Raw genomic sequence first — 27106 nt, 5'->3', positions numbered from 1 at the left:
TGGTGGTAGGAGGATGGCTTGCAGAGGGTCAGGCACATGGCAGCTGTCGATGGTCAAAATTATGATGACTTGAAAGCTACTACATGTTCTCCCCTTGCCTTTGAACGATGGAAGAGCTACTTATCTTCTCGGTCGATCGGTTTGCATCTATGGTCAATCAATAGGTCCACGAATCTATTATTCTATATGATAAATTTCCATCTCATGGAAAATCACGTACCACTTGAATTGGCGAAGAATCGAACCCTTGGGAGCTTCTTCAACCTCAGGATGTGATGAGTCAACATCGAGGTGCCAAAAGACTTCATCCTTAAGAGCTTATGGGTCACTTAGTTCGGGTTTACGGGTCTATGGAGGGTTTCAAGGACTTGTTAGGTATTTTAAAGTTTTTTACTTTTCAGCACACTCTACGATGTATAAACAAGTCCTTATTTTGCTAATAGATAAAAATTCGGGACTCATTTGGACATTGATATTTTATTAATATTCAAAATTTCTCATAACCATAATTTTATAATAATCATAACTTGGAATTTGGCATGAGACCAGTTTATAAACTTGTATCAACGATCTCTATACAATGGTATTTCGATCAAACTAAAATCTTGACTGTTCAAAAAGTTGAACATAGGACAAACATACGATTCATTTGGTCGTACTCAGTCAAATATGAATAGCATGGATATTTTGGTATAGGTTGTTACATTAATACCAAATGACCTGTAGTACCAACTTTTTACTAAAATGCAAAATTTTAAAATTAGTTTTAATTTTTTTGCACTTTGCTATCTTTTAATTTGAAAGATGATATAGTTTAATACAAGTCACAACTTTCTTTCTCTATCTTTAAAAGAGTAAGCGTGAAAACGGTTGTTAAACCCTATAGTTAAAAGTCAAACAAGACTCTAATTACAATAAATTTAAAAATTAGAGGCCTGAGTCGAAAAGATGAAGGCCTAGATTGCCAAATCTTAAAATATGAATTTGTTTCTACATGATTCATTGCTAATATTGTACATAGGTTTGAGTTAGTCGTGATCAACTCGAATTCAGTTCAATTTAGCTCGTTCAAACTCAATTCGTAAAGAAAACGAGCCGATCTTGAACAAGAAACAAAGCTATTGAGTCAATTTTGAATAATAAATCAAATTCGTGAATAGTTTGAATTTGCAGTTTAACCAAAAGATAAAATAAAATGCTTGGTCACTAACTGTCCTCATCCCTTATAAACAACTCCTCCAAGTTATATATTTTTAATATGTGAAATATATGGCCACTCAGTAATTGTGAAATTAAATGGAGAAACTAAATATTTTTTTTTAAGACTTTGACATTTTGATACATTTAATTTCAGACAAAACAAGATTTGTTAAATTTACCCAAATAAATAAATAAATAAATAAATAAATAAACAATTGGCACATCACAAACTAAAGCGAATTTGGCCCAGCCCATATTAGAACCGGCCTATTAGTTGCCGCTTCGTCTTCAAGTCATTCATAGTTCACAGGGCTCTCTTTGTCTCTTCGGCCGCAACAACGAAGACGGGTACGTTCTTTTTCTTTCTAATCCTTACCTATGAGTGTATTATAAGGGTGTAGACTTGGTTTAAGAAATATATTACTTTTAGTTTCTAATTTTTCTTCTTAGTCGATATTGTCCTATATATATTTATGAAATAAATTAAAAAAATTGGCACAAATTATAGGAGTTCGGAATTGTTGCTTCCCCTTCAAGTAATTGAGTTGTTCATTGTTTGTACAAGCATTCGGTCTCTCTCTCTCTCTCTCTCTCTCCATTCTGTCGCTGAGCTCTCCTTGGCAACCTATAATGAAGAAAGGTACATTCTTTCCCATACTCTAAGTAACGGTTTTGAGCGTGGATTCTATTTTAGTTCCTGATTTTTTATTTTTTATTTATTTATTTTAATTTATGTTTTTTTATTGAGACTGTCTTGTTCAATATATATATGGAAAATAGACTAACTATTATTACTTTTTTTCTCCCCCTTTTTTTCTTGTTCCGATAGCATATATAACGTGGCTCTTCCTAGCTCTTTAAAAAGAAGTTTTTAGTATTAGACAAACTTGATGTTGAATCCCTCTGAACATATATATTTTTTTCTCGTTTTGATTATTCAAACTTTTCTCTCTTGTTAGTGGGTTCTTTCGTCTTCTTTTACAGTAGTAGTTTATTTATTTTTCCCATCATTTTGTAATGTTGTGTGAGAGTGTGATTTTTGCAATCAAAATTTACCACTAAGCACCACCACATATATAATTATATATATATATATATATATATTTTCAATTTTTGGCTGTGCTAAGATATTTTTAAAGCCATGGTTCGATCCATGACTGACCATACATACACCAAGGCATTTCATAATAAGTATATGTAAATCTACTGTTTAAAATAGGATTAGAAGAATTTATCTTTGGTTTTTCTCTGTGTGATGCTGAGAATCTAAGAATAAAGGAAGCAAATAGCGTACAAATTTTTCGTTCTCCAGTATATCGAGATAAATGCTCATTGATTTGCTTACACAAAGTTATTGCAAATTTGTTTTTCGACATGGTAAATATCATAGGGAAGTATTAGCAATTCGAGTTTCATTACTCTAAAGAGAGACAACGCCTGCAACACGTTGACAAAGCATGTCTCTGTGCCATTACATTATTTTGAGTCAATTACCAGATTAATTCTATGTCTCCTATAGAACTTCATGTTATGTTTTTTAGGAAGAAAAATAATAGAAACAAAAAAGAAGAAAAAAATAAAGCACTTTAGTTTTGCTAATATATAGTTATGAAAAAATTATGAATAAAGTGATATTAGAAACAAGAATAAAATCTATTTGGATTCTAAAATAATGACATTTAAGTTATTGATCAAAAAGAAGTAACAACTACCAAGCTAAAAACAAATATTTGTTTGGCAAACTAGCTTCCAAGGGCTAAAATGTTGAACATAGAACATATGCATAATCCAGTGAAGAACCTATTGTTTGTCCTCCATAACCACCTCCCATATAATTTGTTTGAAAACAGTATTGGTGAAAGAATATATATTATGTATTTAAGAAACTTATATTTACTCACTGCCTCAGTTTATAATTTTATTATCTGCATTTTTTTTGGATCATTAACAGAGATTTTAAAATACAAAAGAGATTTTCCACCAGTTGATTATTCACTGAAGGTAAACTCATACACTTTGCTTTCGGAGTCAAAGACAGAAAAATATGATACCAATGTCTTTGAAGCTGGAGGCCATAAATGGTACTTTTTATATTTCTCTAGTACTATTGGTTTATAATAGTTCACTTTGGAAGTTGAATTAACTTGATTAGCTTCTTGAATTGTTTCTACTTCTTAATTTTTAGCAATTAATTATTACATTATTTTATTATTATTATTATTATTATTACAAATATTTTTGCAGGAGATTATCTTTTTACCCAAATGGAGACTTGAAAAATAATGGGAATGGTTACATCTCCCTCTATTTGGAAATTGTTGAGACAAACACTAAAGCGCTTAATTGGGAGGTCACCGCTAACTTTAAATTTCTTGTTTATGACCAAATGGAGGACAACTATTTAACCATCCAAGGTAAATTTCTCTAATTTGCTATAAGAGAAGTCGTGCTTGCACGCGCTCACTCTCACACACACACACACGTATGTAATTTTTATATATATATGACTCTACCTTTTATATTTTGATTTGCGTAGTTGCTAATGGAGTTGTTAGGCGTTTTCATGCAATGAAGAAAGAATGGGGAATTGCACAGTTACTTCCACTTGAAACGTTTAAAAATCCTTCTTTAGGATATCTCCTTAATGACTCATGTGTATTTGGTGTGGACGTTGGTGTTGTAAACTGTAGTGGAAATTGGGAATCTATATCCATGACTAAGCAGCCAAAGAAAGGCACTTACACTTGGAAAATCGAAAACTTCTGTAGCTTAAATAAACCTTTTTGCTCTGAAGTGTTTAATGTCGAAGGATTAAATTGGTATGCACTTTCTTCTGACTTTTCTTCCTAATTTGTCTCTCTGGCTTTCTTCTTTTTGATTGGTTATAATGATTTTCAATATATATATATTTTTTTCAATGTTCTCAGGAAGTTATTCATTTACCCAAAAGGAGACAGTTCTCATTATGGTGTGAAGGACAAGTCATGCTCATTTTACTTAGAACTGGTAGATTGGGGAAGTCGTCAAATGAAGAAAGCAGTTTATGCAGAATACAATCTAAAAGTGTTGCACCAAGTCGATGATGATCAACATGTTGAACGAAAAGGTAATGGCAATTTTTCTTTCGACCCAGAAATTTAAAAATTGTTCGTATTTTTCTAATTTTCAATTTTATGGCAAAGGGAGCTCTGAATAATATAACATTCTGCAATTTTGAGGTAATGCCTTGGTCTCATTCAGTTTTGTTACTATTTTTCTCCTACAGCTAGCCACTGGTTTAAGGACCATAGTCTCAATTGGGGTTATGCAAGCTTTATGCCTTTGAAGAATCTCCGTGATGAGTCTAAAGGATTCATTGTGAAGGATACTCTATTTGTCCAAGTTGTCTTCCTTGTTATTTCTGTGGCTGATGGTTTTTCAAGTAAAAACAAAGACAAAATTAAATAGATTATTAGAAATTCATCTTGGAAGCCCTTTTAATTTATCAAAAAAAGACTATCCCAACTTTTCATGGAACTAAAAAATTCCTTTCCATCGGGTTTCCCAAAAGACTTAAGATACTAATTCTCTGTTTTTGTTTCATTAATGTGCTCATGTACCTAGCTATCATGGGCCAGTTATACACTTTGCTTCGGAAACTCTACTTTGATCAGCTAGTAATGACTTCTATATATTTTCAAATTTAATATATATCTTGGTAATATGTTCCGATTTCAAGGTATTAATCTGTTGACATGTTATGTGTGTTAAATGTTGTAACACTTTTGCAGTGCTTGTACTTAGGTCCCAAGCAATTCTTTTTTTTTATTATTATTATTCTTTCGCATTTTTGTCCCTAAATTCCATTTTGAATAGCACCCTTTTGCCCCAAATTTTACGTAAAAAAAATTGCTACGTAGAGTATCCAAAGTGAAATTCCGGTATAATTTAGGTATAGAGATGATAATAATAATAAAAATGGAAAGCAAAATCTTTTTTCTCCCAAAATAAGAGTTCAATTTTAAAAATCTTTACGAATGATAAAAATCTAAAAATTATATTTTTCATACAAATCCATATTTTGAAATAGAATAAAGTATTAAAGATTTTTTGCGATAGACTTAAAGACAATTTGAATTGAAAAAGCAATATACGAAAATAAAAATACGTTAGTAATTTTTTTCCAGAAATAAAAATAAATAATTTTGTATCAATAAATAAATGAAGTAAAAAATAATTTATATATATATATTTCAAATTTTCATTTTTTTAATAGAAGTTCAAAAGATTTTAGTACTTGTGTAATTATTTTGTTCTCGTGATTTTTATATGTAAACAAAAATATTTTTTAAATAATTTTGTAGTTTTTTTAATATTTTCTTTAACTTCTTTTTTTCTAGGAAATATACATTTATGCATGATCCTTAAAACTATGTTAAAATTATATTTTCGTTAACTTTTTTTTTTCTAGTAAATATATATACATTTATACGCATGATCCTTAAAACTAGGTCAAAATTGTACTTTGGTCGTCTCTTACAGTAGCAGGTTTTTGGTTGGGAATGAGGGTATTCATCGGTTTCAAACCAACCTATTTTGACAACTGTAATATTAAATCTAATCTAAACTGATTTCATTATTAAATCTAATTGATAATGGTTGATTTAAATTAGATTTGACACTTGGTTCAGGATTGGGTTTGGACATGGTTTTGTAAACATTAGATTTTATTAGATACAGGCAGTTGAAACTTTGAATTTTGGCCATTTTTACTTAATGTAAAATATCCAATTTTTTTTTTATATTAAAATCTCTCAAAATATTGAAAAATGAAAATATTTATTTTTTTTGGAATAAGATAAATAAAACAAAATTAGTTTAAATAATATATCAATTACATCTATTTTTAACTCAATAATGCAAATCAGTATAAATATTAAATAAAATAAAAACAACAATAATCGATTAACTATTTTGAAGATACATATTTTTTAGTTATTTATATTTTCAATTGGTTTGTCTTGGATCAATTTTATTGCTTGTTGTCCTTTGAAATTGATAAAAACTAAATTGACTATTGTTTTAAATTTTTTAATTTGATTTAATCCAATTATTATGAAGTAATTGATCCAAACAAGTTAAATTGAATTAGATTGATTGGTTTAATCAGTTAAATTTTATTGCAGCCTATTATTCATTGTTTGTAAAAGCATTCAGTTTCCATCTATCTCTACACTATTGGTCACAGAGCTCTCCTTGGTGACCAACAATGAAGTTAGGTATTTTCTAACAATATTCCCTTATTCCTCCCACCTTACTACAAATTATTCCATAAGTTTGCAGTACTTAATAATAATAAATAGGGAATCAGTCCAGTATTAATTAAATACATCCAACACAGTATATAAAACATTTATAGAATTTCTAAATGTAAAAGTTATTACAACATGAGATAGCAAAAAATATTACGAGATGGTAAAAAAGAAAAGAAAGCTTCTTGGACTTTCAGCAACGAGCAAAGAAATCAAGCTCTCCCCGAATAATCAACATCTACTAACCTAAGCCTAGGGGAAATGTGACAACCCGGACCATCCGCATACGATATTGTCCTCTTTGGGCCTAGGGAATCCTCTTACAACCCCTAGCTACCAGTCCCACTGGCACGGGCTTTCAGAACCAATCACGATATTGTCCGCTTTGGGCCCAGCCTGCATGGTTTTACATTCCCTCATGGGAAGGCCTCTTAAGGAAAAGGTATCCACACCCACTTATATGGGGTGTTTCGTTCCCCTTTCCAATAGATGCGAGACTTCACAATCCTCTCCCCTTGGGGCCCAGTGTCCTCGCTGGCACACCGATCCGGGTCCGGCTCTGATACCATCCGTAACAGCCCAGACCACCCGCATGTGATATTGTCCTCTTTGGGCCTAGGAAATCCTCTTACAATCCAGCCCTCAAGGTTTTAAAAGGCCTCACAATGGTTATGGGGAATCCTCTTACAACCCCTACCTATCAGTCCCACTGGCACGGGCATCCCAGGCCCAATCACAATATTGTCTGCTTTGAGCCCAGCTCGCATGGTTTTATGTTCCCTCATGGGTAGGCCTCTCAATGGTTAGGGGGAATCCTCTTACAACCCTGTAACACCCCGTCCCAAATCACATCGGAATTCGTGCACATTGACCGAGGTTGACCGTTGACCGAGTGGGTCAAAAGTTGACTTTTTGTTCCAATTGAAATTTATAGTTGACCAGGGTACTGTGGCAAAGTGCATGATGCCCCGAGTTCGTAGACTAGTAGCACGTCAAAAACGGAGCTACAGTTTGAAAGTTATGGGCAAAACAAGTCAAGGTGCAAACTGTCCAAAAGGTACCGGAAGTTGACTTTTTGTTGTTATGTAATTTTGTTTTGATTTTTGTATGGTTGTAAAGTACTCGTGGATACGATTTCATAGACTAGCGGCACGCTTAAATTGGACATCTGGTTCAAAAGTTATGGATGTTTGAAGTTCGCCAGATACCATAATATTTTATTATATCTGGCTTACGTGCACAGTGATGCCATGTGTCATCACCTGATTGGTCCACGTTGATGAACAGTGTCACCCACGATGGCTTTTATTTGGCAAAAACGTCGGGGAGGAGAGAGAGAGAAACGACCGGCCGTCGAAAATCGTCCAATTTTCCAGCCGATCCTTGCTACACGCGCCGGCCAGATGGGAGTGCCTTCCCATTTCCGGCCGAACCCTGAAATTTCATGACCGTCGGTCGCCGGACGTGCCCAGACCTAGCCGGCGAAGCTCGGCGGTGATTTTTTCCCTCCACATCCGTTTGACCCCTTTCCGGCCATTTTCAGGCCACACGCGCCAGCCACCCCTTACCACCTCCTCATTTCCGACCAGCCCACCAAATTTCACGGCCACCGGACCTCCGACGTGCCGGGATTGGAGCATTTTCCGGCGAGGCGCCGAAAATCTTCAAACCTCGATCTCTTCTCCATCCAGCCTCCATTTGCCTCACTGCCGGTCCCATTGGAATCCTCTCCCCTCGATCTACAAAAACCCCAAAAATCTCAGCCAATGGCCACCGCACGCGCCGCCGCCGGCGACGATTGCCGGTGACCGCGGCGGCTCGTCGGAAGTCACTGTTTCGGCGAGTACCCAGTTGCACCGCCGGTCCCTGTCCACTAATTCCGACTTCCTGAATCCAAATCTGGCATCCTTTTCCTCCAATTCGCGATGGTTTGGGAGAATTGAGGAGTCGAACCTCGAAAGCTTTCCGGAGAGATTACGGCCACCTCGGGTCCGATCTCCGAAAAGTAAGACCGAATCCATGATCCTCATCACTCAAGCTTCGATTCGGTATATAACTCGTAATTTTTAGTTGTCGTTTGTGTTCGCTCCCCAGGTACCCATTTGGGAGTTACCCGATTAAAATATTAATATATTTGGTTGGTGTACTATGAATGTTTTAGGTGCGCGTGCGAGTAGTGGAGTTGATCTTGTGGAGGATCTTAGCTGATATACGCGCTTAAGGTGAGTGACCCACCTTGAAACTATTTTGGGCAATTAATTATATTTAATTGGTGTTTAATTGATATTTGAATTTATGCTCATGTGGTGTATTTTAAATATAATCGGGAAAAAAAATATTATTTTATATATACTTACCCATTGGTGCTAAACGGAAATTTGGGGTCATTAAGAAATTTCCGATTATTATTTTATTATGATTTAATTTTATTTATTATGCATGAGCAAGGTATATTTCAGTAATAATCGTATGTGGTTTTAAATATTATTTTTGGGCATAATTGGTTTAAATATTTTATGAAAATATTTGTTTAAATTGGTGGTTTAACTTATAATTATGCCCACCGTATTTTATTTGTTGAACCTCGTATTACGAGAAAAATTATTGTTTTATTGGTTATCGATGTTTTCGTACTGGGTTGTTAAATGAAAATATGTGGGATGGTAAATGTGAAAATTGGTATATTTCCCATGCTAATTTTGGCAAACGGTACGGTTGATTTAATAATTATTTTAGACGCATTCATACAGTATTGGTGTTCTGGTGTATGTATATGTGGTTAGCGCGCAAGTATTATGTCTCCCGTGAGTTGCCATTGGACCGTGGGCAGGCAAGTTTGATATTGGCCACAGCCGCCCCCCTCCTTGGCCGGGATGACAATTTCAGCAGCCGTACTGTCGGGACACCGAAGTGCCGTTTGCAAGTTTCTCTCTTTAATCTCCCCGCCAGTCGGTGCTCGGGACGTTGGGTATCGGATGGCATCACCGGTATATGGTGTGGTGCGTCAAGTGTAAATTTTCAAACAAAATTTCAAACCCCAAAGTGTTCAAAAATTATTTGTTATATTTATTTACACTTTAATTACATTGGGGTATTTATTTATTTATTGTGTATTAAATTGTTTGATCCCTTGGTTTTCGGGAAATAAGAATATCGGGTTTTGTGAAAATGTTTTAAAAAGGGAACATTTCCAACGGAGTGATTAGTGAGAGTTTTGAGAGAAATTATTATTTTCAACTGTTATTATTTGCCGGTATTAATTACATTCCTTTATTTGTTATATTATTATTATTATTAAAAGTGTTCAGTAGCTAGGGTCGCTCACTGAGATGATTAGCATCTCACGTTTTTAAATTTCGTTCCCTTATTTGCAAGGGGTGGTAGACGTTCTTCCGGAGCGAACCAATTCTCCGACGCTATCGTATCTCGAGAAGTACTTTTGTACTCGTTCATTTCAGTTGTAATATTTCTTTCATCTTTGTTGTATTTTCTATTGAATAACACTTCATGAAGCTCTATATACTATTCTGGACACCTATGTTTTATTTATGCACTGGTTTGCTGTTATTGTTGTGAAGTGCTGTAAAATTATGGAATCAATTTGTAGTATTGTGGGAGGAATAAGGGGATAAATATAGAAGTGTGTTTTCAGTGCAGGTAATTTTTGGCAATTCCTACCCTTAGGGGAGGTGCTGCCGGATTTTCCGTTGGAAGGTTCGGTTGTATTTCCTTGGGATCAGGGCTTGTCTAAGGTTCCGGGGAGGAATTCTGGACGGGTCCTGACAACCCCCACCTACCAGTACCACTGGCATGGGCTTCTAGGCCCAATCAAGATATTTTCCGCTTTAGACCCAGCCCTCACGGTTTTACGTTCCCTCATATGAAGGTCTCTCGATGGTTAAGGGGAATCCTCTTACAACCCCTACCTACCAGTTCCACTAGCACCAGCTTCCAGGCCCAATCACGATATTGTCCACTTTGGGTCCAGCCTGCACGGTTTTACGTTCCCTCATGGAAAGGCCTCTCAAAGGAAAGGTATCCACACCCACTTATATGGAGTGTTTCGTTCTCCTTTCCAACCAATGTGGGACTTCACAGGAACGAATTTAAAAATATAAGATTCTAATCATCTCAGTGAGTGTCCCAATCTACTATACAATAATAATAATCATAATCATAATAATAATATAACACTAGATTAATCAATAATAAATAAATAATTAGTTGAAAATTATGTTTTCCCTCAAAACCCTCACAATTCACTCAATTAGAAAGGTTCCCTCTTTAAAACATTTTCACAAAACCCATCATTTTATACCCCAAAATCCATGAAGTAAATCTTACAATAGAACCTTGAGGATAATTTAATAACAAATAATTGAATTTATAATAAAATATCATAAGATAAAATAAAGTCACAAGTAAATAATAGAATTTGTATTAGAAGAATTTAGTACAAAAGCAAATTAACCAAACAGAATTAAATTCAATATATTGTTTATAAAATTTGACTACCTAAATCAATGAAATAATAAATAATAAAAGGAATATTTAAATTATTTTAAAACCTCAATTTGCATAGGCAATAAAATACAATAAATTTCATGTTAAAATCCGACATTGAAACAATAATGAAAACATGAATAAATGCATTTAAATAATCAATTTAAATAAGTAGAACAAATCAATTAAACAATAGAATAAATATTTAAATCAATTTAAAACATCCATTTGAAATAAATGGTAAAAATATAATAGAATTTATTTTAACACCAAATCAGTTTAAATAGTAAAATTATGGTAAAATGCATTTTTAAAACATTAAACTGAGTAAATGATAAAAACATAATTAAATATATTTTAATTTTAAATACGCTTTTAAAATATTTTATTTTGGAAATCGTATCGAGACAACCACTTGATACACCAAACTACATACCAGTTATGTCCGATGTTATGCAACGTGTTAGGACCCGTCCAAAATTTCTCACCGGAGCTCTAGACAAGCCCTGATCCCAGAGAAACCCTACCGGATGCTCCAATGGAAAATCCGGCAGAACCTCCCCTAAGGGTTGGACTTACCACAATTTTCCTGCACTGAAAATACACTTATATATACACCACCTTATTCCTCCCACATTACTACAATTTAAGTTCCACAACTGCCAACACTTCGATAACAAATTATATAAAAGGCATATAATGGAATTAATTTAGTAAATAACCAATTAAGATATACCATCATAGATTCTCGTCCGCCCACACCACCCACTTAGTGCTACACGTGTCAAATACACTTTAAATATCGTTTTACAAATATGCCAACGCATAACATAGAAAGAAAGGTAAACTACATCACATTAACAATCAAAAACTATAACAAACGTTTTAATGATGATGGTATTGATGTAACTTGCCTGAGGGCTATTATATTCCCACACATGTATTAATGCAACTTGCCTGAGGGCTATCTCACATGCCCAGAGGCTACCACTTGTCTAAGGACTATTATACTTGCCCGATGGCTATGATACTTATCCGAAGGTACCATATGGTAGTAATCTAATAAAAAACAATAACAAAATTAAAATTAAAGACCTCATAATAATGTTAATAAAAATAAAAATCAATAATAACAACTATAATTATAATAATGATAATAATAGAAACTGGAATTATAATAAAAATAATCATTATAAATAATAATAACAATCTCGATAACAGTGACAATAATGATTAAATAAATAGTTAAATACAATTAATAGTAATAAGAATATAATAATATCGATTAAGAATATTAGTAAGAAATTAAATCACAAATAGATAACATAACATAAATACGTAAAATCATATCTTAGAATCCATAGCATAAAATGAAATATGCATGCTCGTAATGGAGATACGTACGATACCTTCTAGCATGCTACGTGATCCATGATTCCAGCTGTCGCCGGCACTCTGCTACCAATACAAACCAGGGTGGTTGCCTATATTGGCCGTCCGATCCCCTAGACTCGTAGGCAATATGATTATGGGGCTAGCTCTATATGGACCACATTGGTTCGCCGCCTCCGTATGGTGCAGTATATGCAATATAATATCAAACAATATAACATACAAATACATGTACGAACATAAAAAAAAAAAATACTTGATGCACCATACTATATATCAGTGGTGCCTGAAGGTACCCAGCGTCCCGAGCACCGACTAAAGGGAGGTCAAAGAGAGAAACTTGCATACGGTCGCTTCGGCATCCCGACAGCGCCGCTGCTTAAACCGTCATCCCGGCCATGGAGGGGGGTGGCTTATGGCCAATATCAAACTTGTCTACCCTCGGTCCAATGACAACTCACGGGAGACATTATAACTTACGCGCTCATCTACATATACAGTACAGAACACCGGTACGTGTATGGGTGCATCTAAAATAAATAACCATATTTATTATTAAAATACGCAATTTTTCCAAAATTCACCGTGGGAATTATACCATTTTTCGAATTCACCATCCCACATTTTTCTTTAATAACACCAGCATAAATCCACCGATAATAATATACAATTAATTTTTCCCCAAATCATAAAATCAATCAAATCATAGTCCAAGGGCATAATTATATGATTTGAAACCACCAAACTTAAACCAATATTTTCCTCGAAATATTTAAAATCAAATCATACCAAGAACAATATTAAAACCACATAAATTTCATATATAATTTAATTCCACAAATCCTCAATACCATAAAATAATTTCTACCATGCATAAATTTATATAAATGCATTTTTTATTAATCAAAATAAATTCAGAAATAAATTCCGTAATAAATCAAATAATATTACTTTTACAATTCCTTTAAATGTCAAATTGTCATAAAATCTAGAATTCCTTAATAACCAAATTTCCGTTTAGCATCAATAAACATAATAAAATTTAAATCATAATTTCATAAAATTAGTCTCTTCCACAATAATTCAATTCAACACAATTTGGCATCTTCAATATAAATAATAACTTAGTTAAATATCCAACACATAAAATTCATTTATGAAATATTTAATTAACACAAAATATACTTAATTTAACAACCCAAAATATAAATATGAGGCAATATATATACTAAATCAACATAACTTAGCATCATAAATTTAAATAGCAGTTTCTTAAATATTAAACACATTTAAAAAATATATATACAAGGTAAAATCTTTAACAACCAATTTAACAAGCGCAATGTCCAGATACATATGTATAATACATTTTGATATGTAGAATCAAAGGCTTCAACAATACATATTTATACACGTATATATGTATATATATACACCCACTCACACATCTCAATATATATTCACATATCACCATGTATTTATATACATCACCACACATGTATATATATATATATATATAATGCCTGTAATTATCAATACTTTCATACACATGTATACAGAAAATGCACACACACACACATATATATATATATAATATACAATTTAATTTAATAATTTAATCAAAAATACCAACCTCTCAAATACACATCCATAATTTACAAACAAGATATCAATGCGAAGCTAAGGATATGGAGAATGAAATTCTGACCTTCGATTGGCTTGAAACCGCCGGCGGTGGCCGAAATTTTCATCGAAAGCCGCTGCCGACTTGCCCCTCTTTTGTACGCCATGAAGGAGCTCAAATTGGAGCAAACGAAGGTCACCATTAGCTTTAGAGGATCCAAATTAAGGGAAAGGGACCGAGAAGATGATCGGAAACGGCGAGAATCCAGTGAACGGATGGGCTGCTGCCGCCGGCTTCCATGGCGGTTTCCCGGTGCGTCAACAGCTTCCCCGGTGACCAGAGCACACTCCGACGAAGCTCACATAATGGGCTGCCAGTCAGTGTGGTCGGTGCAGCTTGGGTGCGCCGGAACACGGCGGATTCGGCTGGAGAGAGAGAGACGGCTGCCGCCGCTTCCACCACTCGATCGGGGTGCGTCACCACCTGATCGGCCACCAAATTTAGCAGACAAGCTCACCGGCGGCTGGGCTATGTCTATGGCCCGGGCGTCTGAGCAATGGGTGGCTGGAAATGGTGAAGGCCGATGGACCCGAGGGAGAGAAGAAGAAAAGAGAAGAAAGAAGAAGAAGGAAGAAGAAGATGGTTCGGGTGGGGGCTCTCCCTTTTTCCCCACGTGGGGAGAAGAAAAAAAAGAAAAAAGAAAAAGAAATAAAAAGGAATAAAATTAAATAATTAAATAATATTAAAATAATATTTTTGTATAGAATAATAATAAAATAATATGGTATTTAACCATAGTTGACATGTGGCATCTCACCGTTGTGACACATGACACCTTTTATTAAGTCATACATGGTACACTGTTCATATATTTAAAAATAATATTAAAATAATACTGTATTTGAAAAACTCTACAAGTCCATAACTTTCAAACCACATGTCCAAATTGGACGTGCCGCTAGTCTATGAACTCGTATCGATAAGTACTTCACAACCATGCATGAGTCAAAGCTCAACTTTGCATGAACAAAAAGTCAACTCCGGCACCTCTTGGACAGTTTAGACCTCAACTTGTCTTGCTCATAACTTTCAAACCGTAGCTCCGTTTTCAACGTGCTACTAGTCTATGAACTTGTGACAACGTGTACTTTTTAACGATACCTTGGTCAATGTAAAATTTCATCACGAGCAAAAAGTCAACATTTGACCCCTTCTCGGTCAACGACGGTCAAACTCGGTCAACCTTGGTCAAATTTGAGAAATTTTCAGTGTACTTCGGGACAAGGTGTTACACAACGTCTCAAGCACTGCCTGACAGAAAGATTAAAGAGAGAAACTTGCATCCGGCCGCTTTGGCGTCCCAACAACACTGATGCTTATAGCTACCATCCCGGCCATGGTAGGGGACGGCTACAGCCAATATCTCAAACTTGCCTGCACTTGGGTCCATAGCATCTCACGGAAGAGCATACAACTTTGCGTGCTTATCACAATTAAATAAACAATACAGAACACCAGTACTGTATGGTGCATCTAAAACCAATAAATCATAAATTTCACATGTATCCAAATCTCATAATTTATCGATTTTAGTACCTTTTTTCAAATTCACAAACCAACATTTTCTTTTAGACCATCATCATAATTTCATCACTTAAAATCCATCAATGTAAATCCATCAATTTAAATCACATCAGTACAAATACACTAATTTTTCGACACCATAAAAGCCAGATCCAAAAATATTTAAATGCATAAATATATTTTTGAAGCATAATAATTTAAAACAATATTTCCTCAAATCCTCGAAATTCAATATAAATAAAATCACATAAAAGTCCACAAATGTAGAAATTCATATAAATGCATTTTTATAAATCATGAGTAATTAGAATTTAAATTCAACAATAATTTAATAAAATTAATTTCATAATTTCTTAAAATCGAAATTGTGATCTCTATGCACAAAAAATTCCGTTTCACCCCAAATTTGGTATGAAATTTCCAAATAGAAATTTGTCGAATATTCAACACATAAAATATAATTTCCAGATATTCAATTATCACAAAATATATATAATTTAACACCTGAAAATAAATTTGAAGGTGGATCACTCACCTCAAGCACGCATATCAATCTTGATCCTCAACATGATCGGTCCCACGACTCACGTGCCCTAAAAATATCAACATTACACAAAACCGATTAAATTAATTCTTTAGTCGAATAAATTATACATGGTTACATGAGAGCGCTAACAGAAACGGTATCCAAAATTCATAAATGATATACCGAAACGAAGCTTACAACACGAGGATTAAGAATTGAGTCTTACCTTTCGGAGATCGGACCGATGGCAGCCGAAATCTTGCCTACTTAATATCCTTGGATCTCACAAACCATGAAGAATTGAAGGAAACCGACCTCGTATTTGGATTTAAGGAGGAAATTAGTGGGAAAAGGTAGGTGGAATCATCAAGAACTCACCAAAATTGGGTTTTCTGGCTAGCCGCCATGTCCACCAGAAACGCTCATCGCCGATAGGGCGTACGGTGGCCCATGGCCGTGATTTTTTGTGGAGAGGTAGACCGGAGGATGGGTAACTCAACGGGACTAGCAATGTCAAAAATTGGTGGCTGGTTTAGGAGAAATCAATCGAAGAAGGAAACGGCACCACCGACAGAAAATGCCTCAATCCAGGCACGTTCTATGGTTGGTTGGCGATGAAATTTGGGTGGCCGATCCGAAATGGAAGGGTGACAGTGGCGGTTATGTGCATGTACTATTTTGGTGATCAAAAAATGGGTAACATCGATTGGCCAATTCTCACTCTCTCTCCTCACTCTCTCACCTTTTTCTCTCTCTTTCCTCTCGCTCCCACCTCTCATTTCATCCAATGAAAAAAGCCCGTAGGTGCCACTGTGTACCCGTGGGTTGGCCCAAAAATGTGACACATGGTCCATTGTTATTGGGCACTGTGCACACACTTAGATCAATGCACCTTAAACGTTGTTTCAAAAAAATTTTGCAGGTCTATAACTTTCTAATCAAATATCCAAATAAAGCGTGCTGTTAGTCTATGAACTCATATCAATGAGTACTTTATAACCATACATGAGTCAAAGATAAATTTCACAAAAATAAAAAGTTAAACTTGGCACCATTGGACAATTCAGACTGCAAATTGTTTTGTTCATAACTTCCAAATGGTAGCTCTTTTTTCGATGTGCTACTAGTCTACAAACTCGAGACGACACATACTTCACAACGGTGCCTTGATTAATGCAGAATTCCATTCGAAATAAAAAGTCAAAATTTACCCATTCTCAATTAATGGCAATCAAACCCGGTCAACATGAAAAAAAATTCCTATGTACTTTGGGACAAAGTGCTACAATTTTATTCCTATATTTATTCTACAAATCAAACATGCCTAGTTACTGATTTTTCCTTTTCATTGAGATTTGTTCATTTACCTGTACAATATATATGGAAAGTAGACTATAACTTTTATTATTCTCTCACAATTGTTTTTTTTTTCTTTGGTTATTATTATTATTATTATTATTATTATTATTATTATGGTCCAGTGGATCAGGTTAAATGATGTTCAATATAATATTGGCTGAAAATTTAGTATATATTAAATATATCTCAATTTTATAAGTTAATCTCAATATAAGGTAATATTGTCAGAACCCTAGACAAATCCTGATTCCAGAGAAATCCTATATTGGACCCTCCAATTGAAAATCCGACAGCATTTTCCTTAAAGGTTGGACTTACCACAAAATTCTCTGTACAGATAACACACTTCTAATAATATCCGCTTATTCCTCCCACCTTGCTAAAAATACTCTACAAGTTTGCAACGCTTCAAAATTATAATCAAGGAATCAGTGTAATATTATATAAATAAATGTCCCATATAGTGTACAGAACATTTTACGGTTACAAATAAGTATGGAATTTAACACAACAAAAGATAAAAAAAAAATATTATAAGATAGGAAGGAAAAGAAGGAAAGAACTTCTCGAAATACAACAGCGAATCAAACAGGTCAACCTCACCCTGGACGGTCAACATCGACCACTCTGAGCCTAGGGGAATCGATTTAAAAATGCAAAATGCTAATCATCTCAGTGAGTGACCCAATTTACTATATAATAGTAGTAATAGTAATCATAATATAATACACTTGATTAATTAATAATAAATAATCAAATAAATAATAAATAGTTGAACATAACATTTTCTCTCAAAACCCTCACGATTCACTCAGTTAGAAAGGTTCCCCCTTTAAAAATATTTTTACAAAACCCCATAATTGTATACCCCAAAATTAAGAAATAATTAAGGAAATATTTTAATTAATTTTAAACCTCACTTTGAAATAGATTATAAATTACAATAAAATTCATGTTAAAATCTCAAATTTAAATAAATAATAAGTACACGAAAAAACTCATTTAAACGATCAATCTAAAATAAAATAGAATAACTCAATTAATTAATGAAAGAAATATTTAAATCAATTTAAAACTTCTACTTGAAATAAATGGCAAAGATATAATAAAATGCTTTTTCAAACATCAAATTAATTTAAATAATAAAATTATGGTATAATGCATTTTTAAAAAATTAATCTGAATAAATGATAAAAACATAATTAAATATATTTTAATTTTTAGATGCTCTTTAAAAACATATTTTGTTTGAAAATTCCTGTTGAAAATATCCTGACGCACCATACTATATACCAGTGATGCCTGACGATACCTAGCGTCCCAAGCACCGCCTAATGAGGAGGTTAAAAAAAGAACATGTATTCGGTCGTTGTGGCATTCCAAAGGTGCCAATTCTATCAACAGTCATCCTAGCCATGGAGGGGATGACTGATGCTCACTGTGTATTATGCCCTGCCAACCCTCAGGTCCAATGGCATCCACAGAACAATCTTATAAACATATGCGCTAATCATATCCACATATACATTATAGAATACGAGTACTATATGGGTGCGTCCAAAACCAATAAAATCATATATTTTTCCCAAATATCGAAATATCATAAATATCACTGGATTAAATAACTCTTTTTAAATCCATATAATCCACATTTCTTTTTTACCATCACCACAAATTCATTACTTAAAATCCATTAATTTCAAATCCGTTAACTTTCAAATCCATCAATTTAAATATACCAAATTTCCAATGGCATAAAGTCAAACCTTTAATATTTCAATGCATAAATATTTTTTAAACATAATAATTCAAAACAATATTTTTCTCTAATTCTCAAAATCAATTTAAATAAAAAATATCCTTAAAACCATGAAAAATTCATGCATAGTTAAATTCCACAATTCATCAATGCATAATAAATTTAAAGTAAATAATTTCTTTCAAATCCTTAAAATCAATCCATACTAAAAATAATATTAAAACCACATGAAATTATATGTTATTAAAATCATATAAATACATTTATTATGAATCGAAAATTCAACACTAAACTTAACAATAATTAATAAGAATTTAAAACCATAATCCCTTTAAATTCCCAAATAGATTTTTGACAACAATACATATATTAAAAATTATCATAAATTGACAATATAAATTTAGATAACAATTTTATTAAATCTCCAACACAAAAAATGTAACACCCCATCCCAAACTACATCGGAATTCTTGCACGTTGACCGAGGTTGACCGCTGACCGAATGGGTCAAAAGTTGACTTTTGTTCTAGTTGAAATTTCTAGTTGACCGTGGTGCCGTGGCAAAGTACATGATGTCCTGAGTTCATAGACTAGTAGCACGTCAAAAACGGAGCTACGGTTTGAAAGTTATGGGTAAAACAAGTCGAGATTCAAACTGTCCAAAAGGTGCCGGGAGTTGACTTTTTATGGTTGTAAAATTTTGTTTTGACTTTCATATGGTTGTAAAGTACTCGTCGATATGAGTTCATAGACTAGCGGCACGCTTAAATTGGATATTTGGTTAAAAAATTATGGACATGTGAAGTTTTCCGAATACCGTAATATTTTATTATATCTGGCTTAAGTGAATAGTGATGCCACATGTCGACATCTGAGAGGTCCACATGGGTGAACAGTGTCACCCACGGTGGCTTTTATTTTGGCAAAACGGCGGGGAAGGAGAGAGAGAGGGAGAGAGAAAACCACCGGCCACCAGAGTTGTCAAATTTTCCGGCCGAATCTTGCCACACGCGTTGGCCAGACAGGAGCGCCTCTCCATTCCCGGTGAAACCCCAAAATTTCACGGCCAACCGACCGGCGACGAGCCCGGATCGAGGCTTTTTCCAACAGTGGCGCTGATTCCTTCAATCGCCGAGATCTCCACATTCCGGCCTCCATTTTTGTCACCGCCGTCCCGTTGAGACCCTCTCCCTTCGATCTAAAAAACCCCCAAAAATCTCAGCCACCAGCCACCGCACGCGCTACCGTAATGGCTCACCGGGGAAATCACTATTCCGATGAGTACCCAGTTACACTGCCGGTCCCTCCCCACTAATTCCGACCCCCTGAGTCCAAATCCGGTGTCCTTTTCCTCCAATTCACGATGGTTTGAGAGGATCGAAGAGTTGAATCCCGAAAGCTTTCCAGCGAGATTCCGGCCACCTCAGGTCCGATCTCCGGGAAGTAAGACCGGATTCGTAATCCTCGTCACTGAAGCTTCGATTTGGTATATTACTCGTCAATTTTGGGTTGTCGTTTGTGTTCGCTCCCTGGGTACCCATTTGGGTGTTACCCGATTAAAATATTAATATAATTGGTTTGGTGTATTGTGGATGTTTTAGGTTCACGTGTGGATAGTAGAGTTGATCCTGCGGAGGATCTTGATTGATATACGTGCTTAAGGTGAGTGACCCACCTTAAAAACTATTTTCGGGTGATGATTTATATTATTTTGGTGATATTTGAATATTTGGAAAATATATGTATGTGGTTAGAATTTTATGAAAATTGGATATTTATTTTATAATGTCAAATTTCGGATGTTTGGTTATATGCATACATATATATATTTTGATGCCATGATTGAATATTGGAGAAATTCAAAGAATTTATGATTTAAATTCTGGATTTGTTATTATTATTATTTTTACCGAGAATTTTCATGTACAATCAAGGGCTTATGAAGAGAAAATATATTTAAATATTTTTATGAGCCTTATATATTATTTTGGAGGAAAAAAATTGATTTAAAGGATTTGAAGAAAAATATTGGTATGATGGTACTATATGTTTTAAAAAGGTTATTATGCATTTATAATGCGAGGTGGTTGATTTTATGGTTTTGAGTAAACCATATTTCTTTTCTATATTGATGATTGGAATGTGGGATTGGAGATTTTTATAACTCCCACGGTAAATTTCGGAAATTTTGGGTAATAAGAAGAATGGGCTATTGGTATTTATTTTATTTTAATTATTTTGGACGCACTTATGCAGTACCGATGTTCTGTACTGTACATGAGATTGTGATTAGCGCGGAGGTTTTAGTCTCCCGTGAGTTATCTATGGACCTGAGGGCAGGCTGGTTTAGTATAGTGCACATAACCGCCCTCCTCCTAGGCCGGGATGACAGTCTTCCGTGAGTTACCTACGGACTTGAGGGCAGGCCGGTTTAGTGTAGTACACATAACCGCCCTCCTCCTAGGCCGGGATGACAGGTTTTAGCAGCAGCGCTGTCGGGACGCCGAAGCGACCGTATGCCGGTTCTCTCTTTAACCCCCGCCTAAGAGTGCTCGGGACGCTGAGTACCGTAGGGCATCACTGGTATATAGTGTGGTGTGTCAGGCTATTTTCAATTTGAATTTTCAAGCTTATTATTTGGAAATACTATTCAAATAAAATGGTTAATTTATTTAAGTTTTACCGTTTATTTCAAACAAATAATTTTTGTGGTATTTTTCTGTATGATTTATTAATTGTTATTCAAAATTTACTTTATTCCGGATTATTTTTCTGAGTGCATTGAATTCCAAAAAGTTGTTGCATTTTATTGGTAATTATTGATTAAATATTTTCATATAAATTGTGGAGCTCTATATCATTATTTGCATGATTTTGTATTTTAAATGTTGACATTCCATTTATTTATTATTTAATTAATTATTTATTGGCTACCTTGATTTTGGGGAAATATAATTGCTAGGTTTTGTGAAATGTTTTTAAAAGTGGAACTTTTCCAACCGAGTGAACCGTGAGGATTTTGAGAGAAATTATTATTTGCAATTAATTATTATTTATTTACTCATTTATTGTTAATTATTCATAGATGCTATAATTTTTGTTACTATTATAATTGTACGGTAGATAGGGTCACTCACTGAGATGATTAGCATCTCACGTTTTTAAATTTCGTTCCCTTAGGTTCGGGCTGGTAGACGACATCAGAATCAACTCGACGTTTGTTGCTGTTGAGTTTCAAGAGTTATGCTTCCTTGTATTCTATTGTATTATTGTTTCCAATTTTATGTTGTATAACTTTCACACTCATCTGTAACTTATGATGCTCTGTATATTTAGTGGACCTATTGTATCAATACTGCATGAATTTCCTGTTTATTTTATCGGAGTGCTGAAAGTTGTGGATTAAATTGTAGTAATGTGGGAGGAATAAGGGGATGTTTCTAGAAGTGTGTTTTCAGTGCAGGAAAATTGTGGTAAGTCCAACCCTTAGGGGAGGTTCTGCCGGATTTTCCATTGGAAGGTCCGGTAGGGTTTCCCTGGGATCAGGGCTTGTCTAGGGTTCCAGTGAGGAATTTTAGACGGGTCCTGATAGTTGAAGACAGCCCAGTACCACCCGCATCAAGATATTGTCTTCTTTGGCTCAGGGTTCACTCCTTCTCTCCCCCCTGGCCTCAAGGTTTTGTCAAAACGCGTCCTGAAGGGAGAGGTATCCACAGCCTTATAAAGACCTCTTCGTGCCCCTCTCCAACCAATGTTGGATGTTAAAATCTTCCCCCCTTAGGGCCCAGCATCCTCGCTGGCACACCGATCCGGGTTCGGCTCTGATACCACTGTAATAGTCCAGTACCACCCGCATCAAAATATTGTCCTCTTTGGCCCAGAGTTCACTCCCTCTCTCCCCCCTGGCTTCAAGATTTTGTCAAAATGCGTCTTGAAGGGAGAGGTATCCACAGCCTTATAAAGACCGCTTCGTGCTCCTCTCCAACCGATGTGGGATGTTACAAAAAACATATTTTTCCAAATACTTAATTAACACAAAATATACATAATTTAATAACCCAAAATAAATTTGAAGGTGGGTCACTCACCTCAAGCAAGCGTATCAATCCAAATCCTCAGTGGTATTGGTGCCACGACTCACACATGCCCCTAAAATATCAACAGTACACAAGATCAAATAAATTAATATTTTATTCGAGTATTTCGCACATGGGTATCTAGGAGAGCTAATACAAACGGTATCCAAAATTCACAAATAATATACCAGAAAGAAGGTTACAACGTGAGGATTAAGAATTGAGTCTCACCTTCTGGAGATCGGATCCATGGTGGTCGGATTCTCATTGGAAAGCTCTCGGACTTAATGTCCTCAAATCTCTCAAAGCGTCATGAATTAAAGGAAACCAACCTCGGATTTGGATTCAGGGAGGTTGAATTAGTGGGAAAGTGTAACACCCCGTCCCGAATCGCACCGGAATCCGTGCACGTTGACCGAGGTTGACCGTTGACCGTTGACCGAAGGGGTCAAAAGTTGACTTTTTGACTCGGTGAGAATTTTGAGTTGACTAGGGTACCGTGGTGAAGTGCACGATGCCACGAGTTCGTAGACTGGTAGCACGTCGAAAATGGAGCTACGGTTTGAAAGTTATGGACGAAACAAGTTGCGGTCCAAAGTGTCCAAGGGGTGCCGGAGTTGACTTTTTGTTTATGGGGAATTGAGCTTTGACTCATGCATGGTTGTGAAGTGCTCGTCGATACGAGTTCACAGACTAGCGGCACGCTCAAAACGGACATCCGGTTAAAAAGTTATGGACGTTTGAAGTTTACCGGATACCGTATTATTTTAATATTTTTTTTGGGTCTGTGAACAGTGAAACGCCACGTGTCAGTTTCTGATTGGTCCACGTGGCATGAACAGTGTCACACAGGGGTTTTATTTGTTAAAACACTCGGGGAAGAGAGAGAAAGAGAGAGAAGAGAGAGAAAGAGAGAGAGGAGAGAGAAAGAGAGAGAGAGAGAGCCACCGCCGGCCACCGGATTTTGCCACTGTTCCGGCCGAGTTACTGTACATGCGCCGGACAGAAAGCTTGCCCACCTCATTTCCGGCAAAACCTCCAAGTTTCACGGCGAACGGCCGCCGGACGCGCCCGGATCGGACGTCCGAAGTTTGGCGGCGATTTTTCCCCCTCCACCGCCGGCCACCGCGAATCGGCACTATTCCGGCAGATATACAGTACACGCGCCATACACCCATCATCCTCTCCTCAAGTCCGGCCTACCCACCAAAAATCACGGCCATCGGACCACCGACGCGCCGGGATCGGAGCGTTTTCCGGCGAGGGGTCGAAAATCTTCAAACGGTGATTTCTCCGCCGTCCGACCTCCGTTTTGCTCACCGTCGGTCCCGTTGGATTGCTCTCCTCATGATCTACAAATCTGCAAAATTTCACAGCAAACGGCCACCGCCGGAAAATACTGTTCCGGCGACGGTTGCCGGTGACGTGGCGGCCCGCCGGAAATTACTGTTCCGGCGAGTACCCGAAAATTCCGGCCAGCTCCAGTCCGCAGTGTTCGACCTCCTGAACCCAAATCCGACTTCCGTTTCCGCCAATTCGCGACGGTTTGGGAGAATTGCGGAGCCAAAACCCGAAAAGCTTCCCGACGAAATTCAAACCCCGTCGGGTACGATCATCGAAAATTAAGACCGGATCTGTGATTAGCATCACTCGAGCTTCGATTCGGTATATAACTCGTAAATTCTAGATATCGTTTGTGTTTTGACCCCCCGGGTACCGGGTATTATTTACCCGAATAAAATATTAATTTATTTGACTGTCTGTGAATTTTGTTCTAGGAGCACCGGTGAGTCGTAGAATTGATCCCGTAGTGGATCATGGGTTAATTGCGTGCTCCAGGTGAGTGACCCACCTTCAAATTAATTTTGGGAAATTTAATTGATGAATATATTATGTGTGAATTAAATATTTGGAATTTAATTTCTATGTGCCAAATATTTATTGGATTTATTGTAGAATTATTTATGAATTTATTGGATTTAAGAAAATGCGAATTCTACAAATTAATGCCGTGTGGAATTATTTTATGGTTTTGAGGATTTTGAAATTGGTGTGGTTTTAATGGTAAATTGGGCACGATTTGATTTTCAAATATTTCAAGGAAAATATTTGGTTATGTTGGTGATTTCAATTTTTATGAAATATGCCCATAAAATATTATGGGATTTGATTATGATATTTCGAGAAATTATTTATGCTTGGAAAAAATGTGGATATTTGAATTGATGGATTTGGGAGTTGGTGGATTTGAAAATCATGGAATTTATGGTATGGATTATAAGGAAATTGTGGAGAATTTCCCGGTTCAAGCGGATGGATTATGCCCGCTATGCTTATGAAAAATGTGAAATTTGTTTTATGATTTAAATTTATGGATTTTATAATTTTTAGATGCACCGTGCACGTACTGGTGTTCTGATTATGTGATATGGTATATGTGATATGGTTAGTGTGCACACGGTTGTGATTAGCGCGCAGGTGGGTGTGAGTAGCGCGCGGTTGATATTATGAGGGTGTCCTGTGCATGCCATCGGAGAGGGCGGCCACCCCCCTTTGGCCGGGACACCAGGTTAGCAGCGGCGCTGTGGGACGCCACGCGACCGTATGCCGGTTTCTTTCTATAACCTCCTGTCTGGCGGTACCTTGGGACGCTGGGTACTGTTGGCGCCACTGGTATATAGTGGGTGCATCAAATGATTTTCAGAACTGTGTTTTAAGAATAAAATGTTTGGAAACTGAATTGGAATTAAAAATATAATTGTTACCGCTTCTGGTATTTAATTGATGTCTTGGTTTTCGGGGAATATGGATAAAGGGTTTTGTGAAATTGTTTTAAAAGGGGAACCTTTCCAACTGAGAGAATTGTAAGGGTTTTGAGAGAAAATATTATTTCCAAATAATTATTATTTATACTTATTACTGTGATATTATATGGTATAGTAGTAGGGTCGCTCACTGAGATGATTAGCATCTCACACTCTTAAATTCCGTTCCTCTAGGTACCAGGTTGTCGGTGTTCACTCGGAGCGGACTTGATCTTCCTTGCTGTTTTAGTTCGGCAGTACCCTGTTATTCTTTTATTGCAGTTGTAATATTTCTTTCACTCTTGTTGTATTTATTTTGCACTGGATTACTGTATTTATTTTTTTAAGTGCTGCAATTTGTGGAATCGATTTGTAGTACTGTGGGAGGAATAAGGGGATAATTTTAGAAGTGTGTTTTCAGTGCAGGGAATTTTGTGGTAAGTAAATCCCTTAGGGGAGGCTCTGCCGGATTTTCCGTTGGAAGGTTCGGTAGGGTTTCCCTGGGATCAGGGCTGTCTAGGGTTCCGGGGAAGGAATTCTGGACGGGTCCTGACAGAAAGGGTAGGTGAGATCACTGGGAACTCTCCAGAATGAGATTTCACGGCAAGCTGCCGTGCCCACAGGAGAAACTCGCTGTCGGTGGTGCGTCCAGTATCGAAGGATAGAGAATAGGCGATGTCAAAAAAAGGTGGCTGGTTTGAGAGAAATCAACCGGAGAAGGAAACGGCATAGTTGTAAGAAAATGCCTCAATCTAGGTTTGTCGTCGGCGATCTGGCCGTGAAATTTGGGTGCTAGGATGGTTTTCAAGTGGCCATCACGGTGGTCCTGCGTGTGTAGCTTAGTGATGGCCGGAAAACGATGAACGACGATGGTCCCGTTTCTCTCTCCTCCCTCCTCTTTCTCTCTCCTCTTTCTTCTTCTCTTTCCTCTCTTCCCCCTTCTCACCCAATCAAAATGCCTCCTATGTGTGCCACTGTGCACTCACTG

At 36.1% G+C, this 27106-nt stretch overlaps 2 protein-coding genes across 2 annotated transcripts in view; both read left to right on the top strand.

The window, feature by feature from the left end:
* The first annotated feature begins 1778 nt into the window (after nt 1–1778).
* LOC107433515 (MATH domain and coiled-coil domain-containing protein At3g58210) lies at nt 1779–4647 on the top strand. Its single transcript, XM_060815472.1, has 6 exons — nt 1779–1840; nt 3152–3281; nt 3445–3614; nt 3737–4019; nt 4128–4306; nt 4466–4647. The coding sequence occupies exons 1-6, from the start codon at nt 1831–1833 to the stop codon at nt 4645–4647; spliced, it is 954 nt and encodes a 317-aa protein (XP_060671455.1). The 5' UTR covers nt 1779–1830.
* A 9527-nt stretch (nt 4648–14174) lies between these two features.
* The window catches only part of LOC132803194 (uncharacterized), a 19427-nt gene continuing 6495 nt past the window's right edge, over nt 14175–27106 (top strand). Inside the window, exon 1 of the mRNA XM_060815471.1 lies at nt 14175–14570. Within this exon, the coding sequence (XP_060671454.1) occupies nt 14175–14570 (396 nt within the window). The remainder of the gene's footprint in view (nt 14571–27106) is intronic.

The sequence above is a fragment of the Ziziphus jujuba genome, chromosome 3 (assembly GCF_031755915.1).
Source record: "Ziziphus jujuba cultivar Dongzao chromosome 3, ASM3175591v1".
NCBI classification, from domain to species: Eukaryota; Viridiplantae; Streptophyta; class Magnoliopsida; order Rosales; family Rhamnaceae; genus Ziziphus; species Ziziphus jujuba.
Note: the sequence above shows the minus strand (reverse complement) of the source record. Positions and strands in the feature narration are given on the sequence as shown.